A 15,133-nucleotide genomic window follows, 5' to 3' on the forward strand; every position below is an offset into this window, starting at 1 on the left:
GCTGAGAGGAAGGTACACTTTGGTCACTTGTGTTTCTGCTGACTCAGTTTTTCTGTAGGGGGACTTTAATTCCCTGACCTGCCTGTCCCTTTAAGAAGATGTTGTGCACTTCACCTTTAAAAATGTCTCCGTGGGTTCCTGCTGTATTTATTGTTCACGTTCAAAGAAGTGAAGAATACTTGTTTCTCTTGTTTCTCTACCTCACTTACAGCATGTTGTGTTTATGCCTCTTGAGAAGAAAAGAAGTGGCACTAATTCCAGATCTCCTCCCTGATTGGCTACAGACAGCAGGTGACAGGTTATAACAGGTTATAAAGACATGCAGCAATGGTCCTCTCCTTTGCAGGAAAATGGAGGAAGGCAGTGTGAACCGGAAGGGTTTTCCACATTACTGCAGAGGACCTTTAGTGATGTACCTATGAAATAGTTTATGATTTTCCATTTTGTTGCGGCCATGAACGTTTTGCAACTGTCCATAAATTGGCATCACCGCCGGTTGGAATAGTTTTGATAGCCGACTATTTCGGCATTTTTGTGACTATTCGTCACACTGACTTTTTGTAAAGGCGTAAGAATCATAAAGGTTTCTCAGACCAAAACTGCTGCCAGAAATATAACATTTCATCAGAAATATAAAATGACCAACTTCTTTATGACCTTGCAGCAGTTTTAACTGTGTGTTTAATCAACAACAGCATACATGAGCAATCCAAGAAAGAATGTTTGTGAAAATGCCGATGATTAATACTGAAGGAGAAATAATGCACCGTCTTTAAGGTTCTCAAGAAGCTCAGCTCAGAAATAATCAAAGCAAAGTCCATGACAGTAAAATGACTTTTTAAAATATATTTTAATAATTTTGCATCGTGAGAAGGGTAAGCCTCTATGTTTTCAGGCATACTATAATCTCTTCTGACACTGATTTATTCTCTACCAGTTTGGGTCGCTGTTGCTTGTTTGTTTCTTAATTTATCTAAATAAACTCACAGACAAGAAGACAGAGGGAAGGTTCACCTGATTGTCATTCGTCATTCCCTCCATCTGTGTGTCTTTATTAATGTTTTTGGAGGTGGTTCATATGCCCTCAGTGTGAAACAAAGTGGTCTTCCTTCATTCCCTGAGCCACCGCTCCGCTAAAGAGACGGGCGATAAGCCAGGAGAGCTAAAGCAATCTTTTTAATGTATCTCACACTGCGTGTCCTTCACACAGTGTTATGACATCATGCACTTTGGCTCCGCTGCTTCATGCTGTACGGTGTATAGGACGTTATCTTATCACAAGGATTCAAGGATCATTCATTGTCATTATGCAGGACAAGGATGCACATAGAAATGCAGCTGCAATACAATAAATACACAACTGATAACAAGCAAAAACTCATTAATGCAACAGATTGACATGCTCTATTGATTAAATATTGATTTTTAAAAGTTGATTAGCTGGTCATATTGGGTAGTATGAATGCACACCTTGTTAATTCATAACCAGCAAAGCCAAGGAGAAATAATATTGTTTTTGTGATTAAACAACAATTGGGGTTTGAATGAGCCTGATGCAACTGATAAAATGTATCATGACATTGTTATCTATAATTTCCAGGTGCTACGTTCACATTGTATAGCTAGAGGCTTATGTAGGTTACTGTGAGGACTAATTACAGCAGATCTGAGTGTTAGATTTGATTATTTTTTATAATGAAATGTTAATATTCACTTATCTAAAGATTCTCTAGAAAATACTCCACTCAATAAATGTGTGGACCTCATTCTGCTCTGTATAGGTCTATTTGTTCTTAGATGGTGTCACATGTGACTGTGTGGTAACGGTAATGGTTCACATGGCTGAGGGGTCAAGACCAACTCACTACGCTACTCTGTCCGTCTCCGTGTACGTGTTCAGTTGGAGAAAGAGAGCATGTGCTGATACGCGTCACGCTGATTTGGGGAGGAGCCATTCTGATTTGGGGAGGAGCCATTCACCTTTTCAGGTGCTCGGTCCATCCTGTGAGCTGGTCTCCTGTACCTCCGTAAAAGCAGCTGCACGAAGCCTGCAGGCGATCATTTGACAGACTTTCGTGTGATTTGTGTCGTTAACTTTTGCTCCGTGACTTTAGTTTTTAAGGCACAGCCTCCTTCCGGGAAACAGAAGTACCTCCTCAAAATGGCAGCAGGCCTGGAGAGTACCGCTGCTTCAGCAGGGAGCCTCGAGAACATACGCTATTCAGGTGTCATTAGTCCAAAGTCATTTACAGCTGCATACTAAGTAGTGCTGTTCAGTGATTACTCTTCCCTCCAACTGGTTCCACTAATGACGTTTCCATTCACCATCTCACACCCCGTGATGCATGTCACGGCTCTGTCATAATGTGACGAGCACGTCCCGGTAAAAAATACCGCCGCGGTGCACTAAGATGCAGCGAGCAGATTAAATCCTCCCACATGTTACACGGAGACAAGTATGTTGACACAGAAATGTTTCTCTAATGAATGCATGGATTGGGTTAATTAATAGCCCCGTCAGTGTAACTGGTGAGGCCTAATATATCACTGTGATTATGGGAAGACATTAGGCAGCTCAAGTGGCTCTTTTTCCATCAGGTGCTTGTTTATCCGCTTTGCTCGACACAGAGATTGAAAGCATGGATATGTACACTTAACACATGGGGGCACGTACTTATTAATCTCTGGTGCAAACGTTCATCTGACATGTCCTGATTTGTATCTTCAGATTATCATTGGAATGAGTGGATTTGAGCGAGAGCTATAACGTTTGCCTATGAGCTATGCAATCAAATAAAAAGTGAATAGTTCACAGTCCTGTGGCGTTTTTAGACGCCATTGTTGCAAAGTGCTGGTTGTTGCTTGATGTGATTTGATTTTGGTTTCTGCTCCACCAAACCGGCTGTAGCATGAACAGAACATGTAGTCATTATTTTGAGAGGTGTTGTAGTCACATTTAATTGCACTTCTATTTTTACTGATCTCCGCTCTTTAAAAACAGATTTGAGTCTCTGCATTAAACATAATAAGAGGTTTGTTTAAGAGGTAGTGTTGCTGGTATTTAGGATTTATTTTGCACTGGTTTGTAACCGTTCTCAATTTATGAAGCTTGACTCATTGGGGATGGATTCATAAACATTGTTCAACTCAGATGCTCATTCGTGATATGAAAAGTCTGAATTCATGTTTATCCTCGACCCAGTGTGGAATGTTCTCACCACCTATACTTCACATTATCATTCAATCCAGGGTAGCATACAGGTAAAAGTTGCACCTTCCACATTTCTGAAATATTCAGTGTCGAGCCATTGCAGTCGAAACCTGACATCGATTAATGTCAGGTTTTCTTTCTTTTTTCTTTTGGTTTACACTTTCCAAAATAAATGGCTGCCAGAAAATAACCCTGACACGCAGTGTAAAATATGGCAAAACTGCAGCATGGCAATATTTAATACAAAGCAACTTGCAAAAAGTTAAATCCTTTCCGGCTGCTGCAACAATAATTCAGACTATTGTTTCCTATATTCAAATCTGTATTCTATCTTTACATTACATCTTGGGTAAAGTTCAATCATAAAACAGTCAAAAACAAGAACAATATATCATCCCTTCTCCAATGCTATAAAACCTCAGGACTTCACATCCAAAAGCACAAACGGTCTGATGTGTTTTGGCAGGTCATTGGAATGGAAACAGCTCTGAGACATCTGACAGGTTTCTGGCATCAAGCACGCTTGAATTGGAGCAGAACCCGTCACTGGATCTCAGTCCTGGTCCTCATGACTCAAAGTGGCCAGTGACACTGCGGATTAACAACAGAGGCAACTATTTAAATAGCTGACATATCACTCAGGGTTCAATTCTACCTCTTCATCCATCTATCCACATCTCTATCTCTTCATACTTCTCTCTCTATCCATCTATATCACTTGTTGGTGGTGTCGGTTAAAGCAATATAACATGCATAAAGGATTGAGACATTAAAGCTGTCATTTGTCACCAATGGGCGCTTTAATTTTCACAATTTGTCCTCAAGTGTATTTTTTGTACCACATGGGCTGACAGCTTCTTATCCATCTCAATCCCCACTCACTTGAAGCCTGTTTGGCAAGACGTTTCTATGATAGCGGGCTTTATGCATCATCAATGATGCCATGTGGTCAGTGGGTGTTAAAAGGATGGAGTGTCACCGCCAGTAACTATCAGAGAAGTGACGCAGAAATCAGGTGTCAGGACATGGCGAGTTGTTGACTGTGAGCTCTTTAGATCTCGGTACAACAGACGGCAGAACAAAATCTGCCAAGACAGGTGGGATGAAAAGTCCTCCTTTTGCCTGAGGGACATTTTCCAAGCTCCAAAAAAAAAACATATTTGTGTGGCATATAAAAAAATCTAAAAAGCATTTGTGTCTGTGATTAAGAGTGACCATGACTAAGAGAACACATCCACCAATCAAATGATAGATGGGTATCTGACCCCCAACCCGTAGGCTGCTTTGTAAATACATCTGTGGTAAACATTTCAATATGTATTTATCATCTTATATCATGTTGACATTATGTTTTATCTTCTGAAATAGTCAAAACAGTTTCAATTGTCATCACACTCTTTGTATTTTGTCATCTAAGCCCCCAGCCCATTGAGGTATGCATTACAAGGGAAACGTGTCTTGTAGTGCAGTGTTCAAAAAGCACTGTTTGACGAACATCTTCAGCTCATGAGTGATGTTAACCCTCCTGTTACCTTAGGGTCAATTTGACCCCATTCAATGTTTAACCCTCCTGTTACCTTAGGGTCAATTTGACCCCATTCAATGTTTCACCCTCCTGTTACCTTAGGGTCAATTTGACCCCATTCAATGTTTAACCCTCCTGTTACCTTAGGGTCTATTTGACCCCATTCAATGTTTAATGTGGGTGTTCTTTCGGGGTCAATTTGACCCCAGTCTGTTTTTCACTGTGTCAAACATATAAGAAATATCAACTTTTTTATATATTTAAAGGGCTATTTAGGTAGTCAACAAACAAACATAAAGTACCTCACACTTAAACTTGGAAAACAATATTAATTCTAATAATTTTCTGGAGGTTTTAATTGCTGGGGTCAAATTGATCCCAAGGGTAAAATATGTCAGGAAATATAAAGGTAACAGGAGGGTTAAACATTGAATGGGGTCAAATTGACCCTAAGGTAACAGGAGGGTTAAGTGACCGAGTGGCAAACGAGATGAGGGTTGGACTCCTGGAAGCCAAGCTACCGATGACACAGAATTACACATTAACCCAATGGATCCACAGTGTAAACAAATTCTCCTGGCGACATCTAATTGTGGAGCAACAGGTGTCATGTATTTGTAATGGTCCATGCATTACCGTCAGGAGGCCTGTTTGCTGACAGTTACAGTTTCATTTACCAATCTCACATCTCCCCTTCCCTTCCTCCTTTCATGCTTTTGAGAGGGATGACAATGTTATTTTGGATTCAATTTAGTTTGCCATCTGTGCAGAAGCGATAAGGAGAGAAAATATGGGATGTAAAATAGTTATCCCTTCCTTTTTCTTCTTGCTGCTCTCGAGGGGGATTTAGCTGCCGAGGCATATAGTTTGTATAACAATAAGAGCCGACGTCACGCCAGATATTCTTTTTTTTAAAGTTCTTAAAATATACAGTATATTCAAGAGGATCATTCCAGATAGACTTCTAGAGGTACCCAATCGATTTAAAGGACCAGTGCGTATGATTCGGAGGATCATTTGGAAGAAGTGGAATATATTTGGATAACAATATTTGTATTCGTATACAATCACCTAAAGGAATACCTAAGTTGTGTTAGCTTAGAATGAGGGTAACAGCTCCATAAGAAGCAGATCCTCTGCACTGAGTCTACTGGTTGCACCGCCATGTTTCTACAGAAGCCCAGAATGGACAAACCAAACACTGGCCCAAGAGAGCCGGGTGTTTTTATGTTTCCAGACAGCTGGTTTTCAGTCTCACTGCTGCTGTTGAAAGAATGCATCCTCCAATCAAATGATTGATGGGGACCTGACCCCCAACCGGTTTGCAAACTTTTCGATATATATTTTTCATCTTATATAACGCCACTGCATTATCCTATTTTATGAAAGCATCGTGATGATCAAACCTACACGTAGATGTGAGGGTTTGTGAGCTCTGCTAAAGTCAACACAAGAGGCTGAAGCTGCTTTTACTCTCTAATTCCACCTGCTTCCTCCTCATTAATGCCTATCGAAGAATAAGCTATTTCAATCTCATAACCAGCGACATACTCCTTCGTTGAGCTCAAATTGGCAGCCCTCCCACTCACATACCATGACTCATGCAGTGTAAACAGTGCCAGGAAACCGTCTAGGTGTCACTGACCCTCTTATATTGAACACAAACCAATGAAGACCGTTTCCAGAGGAGACACTGGCCATACCCTCGCCCTTGAAGACAGATAAGTCAGCAGGAGGATCACTGAGTTCTCTTAAAGCGACATGATCAGGATTCTGTGTTAGATATTGTTCATTAATTCATTCCTAGTTTCTGTTGCACTTTACTGAGTAAAGTCTCAACCCTCTCAGCGGTTATAACGATGCTTCAGGACACGTTTCCCCACCTCATGTTTCTCCCTTTTTTTATGTTTAAAAAAACCAAACAGTTTGTATGTCAAAGAGTGGCAACAGGAAGCGTCTATGGTTTAAGTGTACTGAATGGTCTATTTAACCTGTTACCACACCCACCTATGTGAAGAAGGATTTTAGGGGTTAAATCACCGTTTAACGTCCTATATTCTGATACTATCAGACAAACCAGAGGTTAGTCCATTGTAAAGTAATGTTACAAGAAAAGCAGAGTTAGTATTTAGGCTGTTGTTATTTATAAAGGTTACCATTTAAATGTGGGAAATACATTTGCAGCTCAGAGAAATTAATTTGCTGTAGCCATTGGAAATGAAAACCCCACTTTGAATCCACTTTGTCATATAAATTGATCCATCTCACAAACCATTATTTTTAAAAACCTGATTGATTACACAGACACGCACAAACAGACGGCATTTTCGTTCTCCGTTGCTCCACCATACCACCACAAATGCCCCAAGGATGCCACTGACCCTCGTGCCTCCGCTGAAGTGGAAGTGACTGATACTGTAACAAAAGCTGTGACAGCGTTAACGGAGCCGAGAGTCTCTCAGCTGCAAAGCGTTCTGCTCCCCTAACGTTGCGGCCATTTAAACCGTTTCTGTTTGAATGCCCTGCCCTTCGGTAGGTCGGTAAATTAGGCCACAGCAATCTGAATGAGCCCAGATGATGAACGGGCATTTGCCTGCCAAAAAGGTTATACAAAGTAAGAATTTCTTCCTTTGGCACACTCCATAGGAGTGAGACTTTTTGTTTTTCCTGCAGCTCTGGCGGTGCCTTCCACAGCGGGATCCGGAGATTTGTCATAACATTGCAGCAGATGTGTTGCTCTCTGGAAACAGTCAAAAACCAGGGACCCAGCTCCTGTATCAAAGCAACACTTCCAATCTGTTGTGATTGCGACGGTGCTCGGCGGTGCAGTCTTCCGCTCATTGTCTCAATCACTTGTGAATCTCACAAACCAAGTGGGTGGGAAACCTGCAGACTGTTTCAGAGCTCCATTTTGCATATAAGTACAAGGAGTTGTTACAACGCTTTTAAAAACAATGTCAGAATTACAAGCAGGCTGTTAAGATAGCTGACAAGCTATTAGAATATCCGTTTTCATGTATTTCATTTTTCTATATAATTGTATACCTGAATTGGGAACAGTAGCTTTGGTACCAATGTTGTATAATGACTCACGTCATTTTTCCGCAAAATGCAGAATAAAGACAATTTGGTTATGAAGTAAAAGACAAAAGGCCGTGTGACTCCCACACACATAGGAAAGAGATTTAAAAAAAGGATTAATGCACCTGTTGTATGCAGAGGATCCGTATTCAGAGTAAAGGCTTTTACAGAAGTAAATTAGATGGAAATACGTAATACTCGACTGCTAATATTAAATGTCTAGAGCAAAACAGAAGGAGTAGATCTGGTGCCTTTGGCAATATTCAAAAAGGAGTAATATCATTTTATTCCACAATATGATTGGCAGATGCTGCCGTGCTGAATCAGAAATGAAGTTTGTATTCACGTTATTGTAAATTAATTGCATGAAAAAAATAAAATGGTCATTGTGTGTAAAGGCCTGTACAGATTGAGCTGATCGATGCCCTGCTCCTCACGATGATGTTGATACCAATGACTGTGTATTGTATGGTGATGAGCCGACGAGCCAACAATGGTTGGCCTTAATAAAGAATGGAGATGAATCCGGCCTGAGGTGGGGGCCTAGTGGCCTCGTGGAGCAGGGCAAACAACCTGGTTTATACATGTGCCCCCTTATCAGTCATATCATTGACCAGATAGTGGAGAGGGCTGAAACATTGAAACTCTTGGCTGTCCCACATGCCACATTACCTACCGTATAATCACCCAGAGCCACCACAGGCTTCACGTTCTCGAGGCAGCTAAAACAGGCAGCTTGGTGTGACTGGGGAGGCGATGCTGACGTCCTCACCGGAGAGTTGAGAGTTTCTGGTGGAGGACATCTCACCTCAGGAGTAGCACACATCCTGAGGCTGTTTGATACCTGAACTCTAAAGCACAGGCACAGCCCAGCGCTTTAAAAAAGGGCGTTGTTCCCGCCAAGCAGCGAGCAGCTGAAAACTGTATCACGCGGCAGCAGAAAGCACTTAAGGACTGTTTGAATGTATTAATGTGATGCTCTTATTTGACATATTCTATTCTATTAATATCCATCAACTATGTATTGAATTTAATGGAGCCCTTGTAATTGATGTCTGACTTACACTACCGTTCAAAAGTTTGGGGTCATCCAGACAATTTTGTGTCTTCTATGAAAACTCACTTTTATTTATCAAATGAATTGAAAATTGAATCGAAAACATAGTCAAGACATTGACAAGGTTAGAAATAATGATTAATATTTGAAGTATTAATTTTGTTCTTCAAACTTCAAGCTCAAAGGAAGGCCAGTTGTATAGCTTATATCACCAGCATAACTGTTTTCAGCTGTGCTAACATAATTGCACAAGGGTTTTCTAATCAGATATTAGACTTCTAAGGCGATTAGCAAACACAATGTACCATTAGAACACTGGAGTGATAGTTGATGGAAATGGGCCTCAAAACACCTCTGGAGATATTTCATTAGAAACCAGACATTTCCACCTAGAATAGTAATTTACCACATTAACAATGTATAGTGTGTATTCTTGCTTAATATTATCTTTATTGAAAAAACAGTGCTTTTCTTTGAAAAATAAAGACATTTCTAAGTGACCCCAAACTTTTGAACGGTAGTGTACTTGACGTTCAAGTAGGAATACTGGATGTACATGTCACTTGTCGGCGGATTCAGTTCATCCTAAATGAACCGCAGTGGTGAAATCCTTATTTTAAGTGCTGTGTTTTTAAGTTAGTTTTCCATCTCTTCACAGGTGTGCACAGGGGGACGTGGTCACACACACAGCATGGCTAAACCGCTCCAGTATCCTGTATGCCGGAGAAGATAAATGGTCGGTGGATCCCAGAGTGAGTCTGGTGACCCTTAATCAAGAGGAGTTTACCATCAAGATTGAAAACGTGGACATGACAGATGAGGGGCAGTATGTGTGCGCAGTCCAGACGAGCAGTCGACCCAGAACCACCTCAGTGCACATCCTCGTCCAAGGTAACACATATACACCTCTTCCGCAGCTATGCTTTTACTCGTATACTACTAAATGATAATTACATAAGTAATTAATCAGTGTAACTGAACATATTGCGATAAGAAATATATATTTTCTAAAGATGCCTTTTTAAACCTCAATCAGGAATAAATCTGTATCGTGTGTTCGTTCGGCAGGTGTCGAATGTGACCCTGTAAAAAAAACACATCCACACCCTCCATTGAACGTCTGCATACACACACGTTGTTTGTTTTGATTCGTCTGCCGTTTATGATTGATGGTCGTGTTATTCCTGAGCATCGGCACATGAGGGCATAAGTGAACAAACCACAGAGTGAAAACCGACGTGTTTTTTTTGAATCTCACTTCCTCATTCATTGCTCCACTGGAGCGATTAGGGGCTAAATGCCTTGCTCGAGGAGAGGGGGGGGGAGTGTGTTCCTCTTTGACGACGCAAGGTGAGGTTAATGGGGAAGTACCAGATGTGAAGTTCCTTCGTCTAAAATGATGTGTGTGGTGTCCCTCCATGCGTTTCAAGGCACAGTGAGCTGCACACGCAGCATCCTGCCGGTAATGCAGTTGTTATGCAGACCATCCATGTGGCAGGACATGCTGCACATGAAACCGTCCTCAACTTTACACGAGAGAACACTGAGCTGAACAAAAGAAATGCCACAATAAGGTCGCGGTTCAACCAACACCACCTGCATTTCTAAACCACAATGCTAATTGACTTCAGCTGTCTTTTGTTCACAACCTTGTATTGCCTATAGGGTGTAGAAAGGAGAATGGCACTCACTTCTGCTTTAAGTTTTCTTCAAAGTCTTTCTTCTCATTTAATTTAATCAAATGTGAGCCTGTTAAAAGCATGCTCAGTGGCAGTGGCACCCTGTCAGCATCCTGGTGTTTGAAGATTCTTTGTATTGCAACCTTGAGACAGCACCTCTGATCTTCAAGCAACAGCTATGATGTGAGACAACAGAGACGGTTGTGCTTACGGTTATAATAGTGCCCACCTAAACTACACGATATCCGTTGAAAAAACTGATGACGCAATGTTATATTTCACAGCGCCTTACAAACAAAATCAAAGCTCGTAAATAGAACTGCTGTCAGGAGCATGCGTTTATCACATTCTGTTGCACTGTGCATGATTTACCGCATATGTGAAGTTAAGAAGACTCATCTGAGCTGTCATTGTGACAGAATGCAAACCCCCAAAAATGACAAACTGTTATTGTCCTTTAAAAAGCTTCAGCAATCTGTGCCTCTGCGATATACAGAGCACACTCTTAGTCTGTTTGACATTCACGAGATGTATCGTCAACCGTACACGAGGAGGCTGGGTGCAAAGGACAATATATTATTTGAACTGGTAGATGAAACGCAACAACCAACACACACTGCAATCCAGGTAATTAAGGAAATAAAGCAAGTCTCTATTTTTTTAATACTTTTATTTTCTTATTCTTCAAAAGGCTGTGCAATCGGTGTGTGGATGTGTGAGTTAGTTTTGGTTCTCGGTGGGCAGGGGGCTCCTTAGGGGGCATGTTAGCCTCCGCCATTGTTATGCCCATGAAATAGGGGGATGCATAATCACCATCGTGATGTTTTCTCAGCAAGAGTTTATACAAAACACAATAATTGGCATGAGAGATCCACAGGAGAGTACGGAGTGCCAAAACAGAATTCAAAGAGATATTTCTCACTTTTCAGACACAAAATGACTTCTAAATCTCAGTACTTTCACCCAGAAAAATCACAAAAAACAAACATACAGAAAATAAATGTAATATTACTACATGTGTACTCGGGAATTCACAAAATGGCGGCTACACTTGACAAAACCACACCGTTACCATGCAGGAACTCAGCTTAACACTAATATATCTTACATTACACAAGAAATATTAAAGTAAACAATGCAAGAAAGACACAATTGTCGTCTTTTAACCACCTATCAACATGTGATGAATTTGAACTGTTTCAGAACGTTATGACTTCCGTAAATCCTAATTGTGTTATTTATGGCTGATCTTCTGAACCACATCATAGATTTTAACATAACAGAACATCCATTTACCATTTTCTTTGACGTTTTCCAAATTGTCACACCATCAATGTATGAATGGGTGTGAATGGGTGAATAATGATATGCTGTTAAAGCACTTTGAGGGGTCAGAAGACAATCTCAAGGTCATTTACCATGCGTGTGTTTGTCTGATTGAACCGGGGGGACAGTGACACAGGGCCACGGTCAACAGATTAAAATGAAGCAGTAATCACTTGTAAGCACTGACATGACCCTTACCCCACATCAGAGCTTTGTAGTTCTGTTGCAAAGCGGGGGTCTGGAGACTCTAAGGAGAGCAGCTGGCTCAACACACAAGTGGGGTTACCCGTTATCTCCACTTCTCATTTGATTACTGGTAGTATTTCTACTACCTGACCTGTCTTGTCATTTTCAATTGGATGGAAATTAGAAGTTGCTGTATCTTCAACATCACTGAACTGTGAGTGTCACAAGAGTCTTTCTTAATTCTATTGACGTTTCTAATGAGTTTCCATGTGTACTCCATAAAGATCTAATCAATTTATTTTCCCGATTCCAATTTTGACACATAAATCATTTTATTTGCTTGAATGCATCATACTATTGCATATGGCTGTCTCTGTGTACGGCACCAGTAAAGGGTAAACATGTGTGTTTGATTTCCTTTGCACATTTAAAATTCTGGTTAGATTATCGGTGGCTTTAATCATGAAATCAGGTTTAAAAAGGATCTTTTATTATTGTTGTTATAACTATTTGTATTTGTCATTGTGTATAAAATATGACGGGGAGTTCTGAGGAGCGAGCGACAGGCGGCAGGCGGCGTTTAGTGGACTCATGACGGCGCGTTATTCCAGATCCAGGTAAACCGGATGGAATACAAGCAGAAGACCGCTCTGGAATACGGCGCTCTGGGCTTTGGGGCTTTATTTGTGCCTTTCTTTTGGGGACATTAAGAGACTTCGGACTGTTGGGAGTTATACTTTGGGAGGGCTTAATTGTTTGTTGTGTATGTTCTGCTTGTGAGGTGCAGTATATGCCAAATTTAATTTAATTTAATATTAACATTTGGTGTTCGCAAATGTGTCATTTATGACTGTTACATGCTGCCTTTCTTGAGGGTTTCAAACATATTACGCAGTCCAGTGACTCAGAACTCAATATCAGATCCGCTCATTCCCTTGAAAGATTGTATGCACTTCTGATGTTACTCAATGCAACCTTCCACCGGCTGCTAACAGCTAACGTAAACTCGCTCTGCTGCTGCCCATTTCAACACAGATTTGTTGTTAACAATGGGACACACATATTGTGCATGAGATTGTTTCACCACATGAAGAAGTAGTTTGCACATGTGCAGTTGCAAATCGGGCAGGATGTATTGGATTCAATCTCTTGTCTTTGCACAGAGTCCAGGTACACAGGCAACGAAATGTATTCTCTGGATGTAACCCATCCTTAGTTACTAAGGAGCAGGGGGCTGCAGTGATGCGCCCAGGGAGCAACTGGGGGTTCAGTGCCTTGCTCAAGGACTCTTCGACTTGCAACTAATGGGGAGAGCGGGGATCGAACCGATGACCTTGGGGTTGCAGGACGACCCCCTTACCCCACTGAGCTACAGCCGCCGGATCTGGTGTTGTTGTTCCTGATGAATGTAATCAGAATAAGTGTAATCAGTCGGTGAACAGACTCACATACTCGCCTGACCCAGCATCGTAGGCCGTATGTGAGGCCTCTGACACTGGAGTCAGTAGGGGAACAACTCTCTTTTAGTCATGTCCTCACATATGCACATCCATATGCAATGTAGCAGGGCAGCTCAGTGTGTCTTGCCGTGGAGCATGTTGACTGGTGCAGAGACAATTCAATTCAATTCAATTCAGTTTATTTGTATAGCCCAATCTCACACATTACGAATTTGTCTCGGAGTGCTTTACAATCTGTACACATAGACATCCCTGTCCAAAAACCTCACATCGGATCAGGAAAAACTCCCAAATAACCCTTCACGGGGAAAAAAGGGAAGAAACCTTCAGGAGAGCAACAGAGGAGGATCCCTCTCCAGGATGGACAGGTGCAATAGATGTAATGTGTACAGAAGGACAGATTTAGAGTTAAAATACATTCAATGAATATGACAGAGTGTATGAATAGTTTATAGTCGGCATATTCCGCGATGGAGACCTCCACGATCCATCAGGCAGATGGAGGTAGAGAGGAGGAGTGGGCAGAGTCTCAACAGTGGGCGGAGTCTCAACAGGACAGTGGCGTAGTCAGGAGCAGGAATTCCATGATCCAGACCTTGATGATCCATTAGGCAGATAGGATCTATGCCGTCTCATAAGAGATTTGGGATGGTAACTTATGTTGTCAAGTCTTTTATTTATTCTTCTGAAAAAACGTTTTCCATCTCTAGACATATTAGAAAAAATAAACACAATTGGCATGCTCAGACATCCTGAAGCCTCCGCTAAGTATGAATAGAAGTCAATATGAGAATCCGTCTGCGTTGCCACGAGTCTCAACGATCCGTCTCAGCTTGTGTTGGGACATTGTTTTGTGTGACATTAATCAATGGGATGGTGTTCTATCCAAAAGAACAACACTCTTGTAATATTCTCTGTGGCGTTCTTTCAATGTGCACCTGAGAAGTTTAAAATGATGTCATGTTAAGGCCACTGTTATGTCAGTTATCACATGGTAGTCAATTAAAAAACTCACAAGAACAAAACAGTAAACGTTATATTGTGTTGTTTTCTGTAGTGTAGGCCAATATGGAATAGGATTTGATTGAACTAGATCCCCGTACGTATGTGTGCGTTGCTGCTTAAAGCCGTGAGATCGCTGCGCTCTGTGCCAAATCTTTCTGTTACTGTAACAGAATGAGAATTACACAGCACCTCTAATGGCATGATCTGTGGAACCGGTTTCATAAGCACAGTGGTGTCAAGTTGTGTGAAAGAGATAAGCACTTGTTTGTGGTTTTAAAAGAGAGCTCATTAGATAGAGCTGGCTCTCCCCTCCTTTGGCATATTTGATCAGAGGGCCTCGATGGCGGTCCCTGGGAGCGTCACAATAACTGATGTCAAACATCTGTGTCGGATTCAGATGGCTTCATCGATTATTTACAACACGTAAGATCTCAGCAGAGAGTTTACCCACAGTAGTTTAGAGAACCTTCAGCTGGAGTGTTTCAAGTCGGATCACAGATTAGTCCTTAACCCTAGATTTTGGACGAGGGAACAATAAATTGGAAGCAGGGTGTTCTAGGACAGTCCTTCTGTTTTGTTCTATTATGGGACTCATTATTTCTG

At 41.3% G+C, this 15,133-nt stretch overlaps 1 protein-coding gene across 4 annotated transcripts in view; it reads left to right on the forward strand.

Moving 5' to 3' along the window:
- ntm (neurotrimin) overlaps positions 1–15,133 on the forward strand; it is a 507,513-nt gene that overhangs the window by 447,351 nt on the left and 45,029 nt on the right. For all 4 annotated transcript variants that reach the window (XM_056411525.1, XM_056411524.1, XM_056411526.1 and 1 more), the window contains one exon: positions 9,533–9,765. In XM_056411525.1, coding sequence (XP_056267500.1) covers positions 9,533–9,765 — 233 coding nt within the window. The remainder of the gene's footprint in view (positions 1–9,532; positions 9,766–15,133) is intronic.

This window comes from Pseudoliparis swirei, chromosome 3, assembly GCF_029220125.1.
Source record: "Pseudoliparis swirei isolate HS2019 ecotype Mariana Trench chromosome 3, NWPU_hadal_v1, whole genome shotgun sequence".
Taxonomy (NCBI): Eukaryota; Metazoa; Chordata; class Actinopteri; order Perciformes; family Liparidae; genus Pseudoliparis; species Pseudoliparis swirei.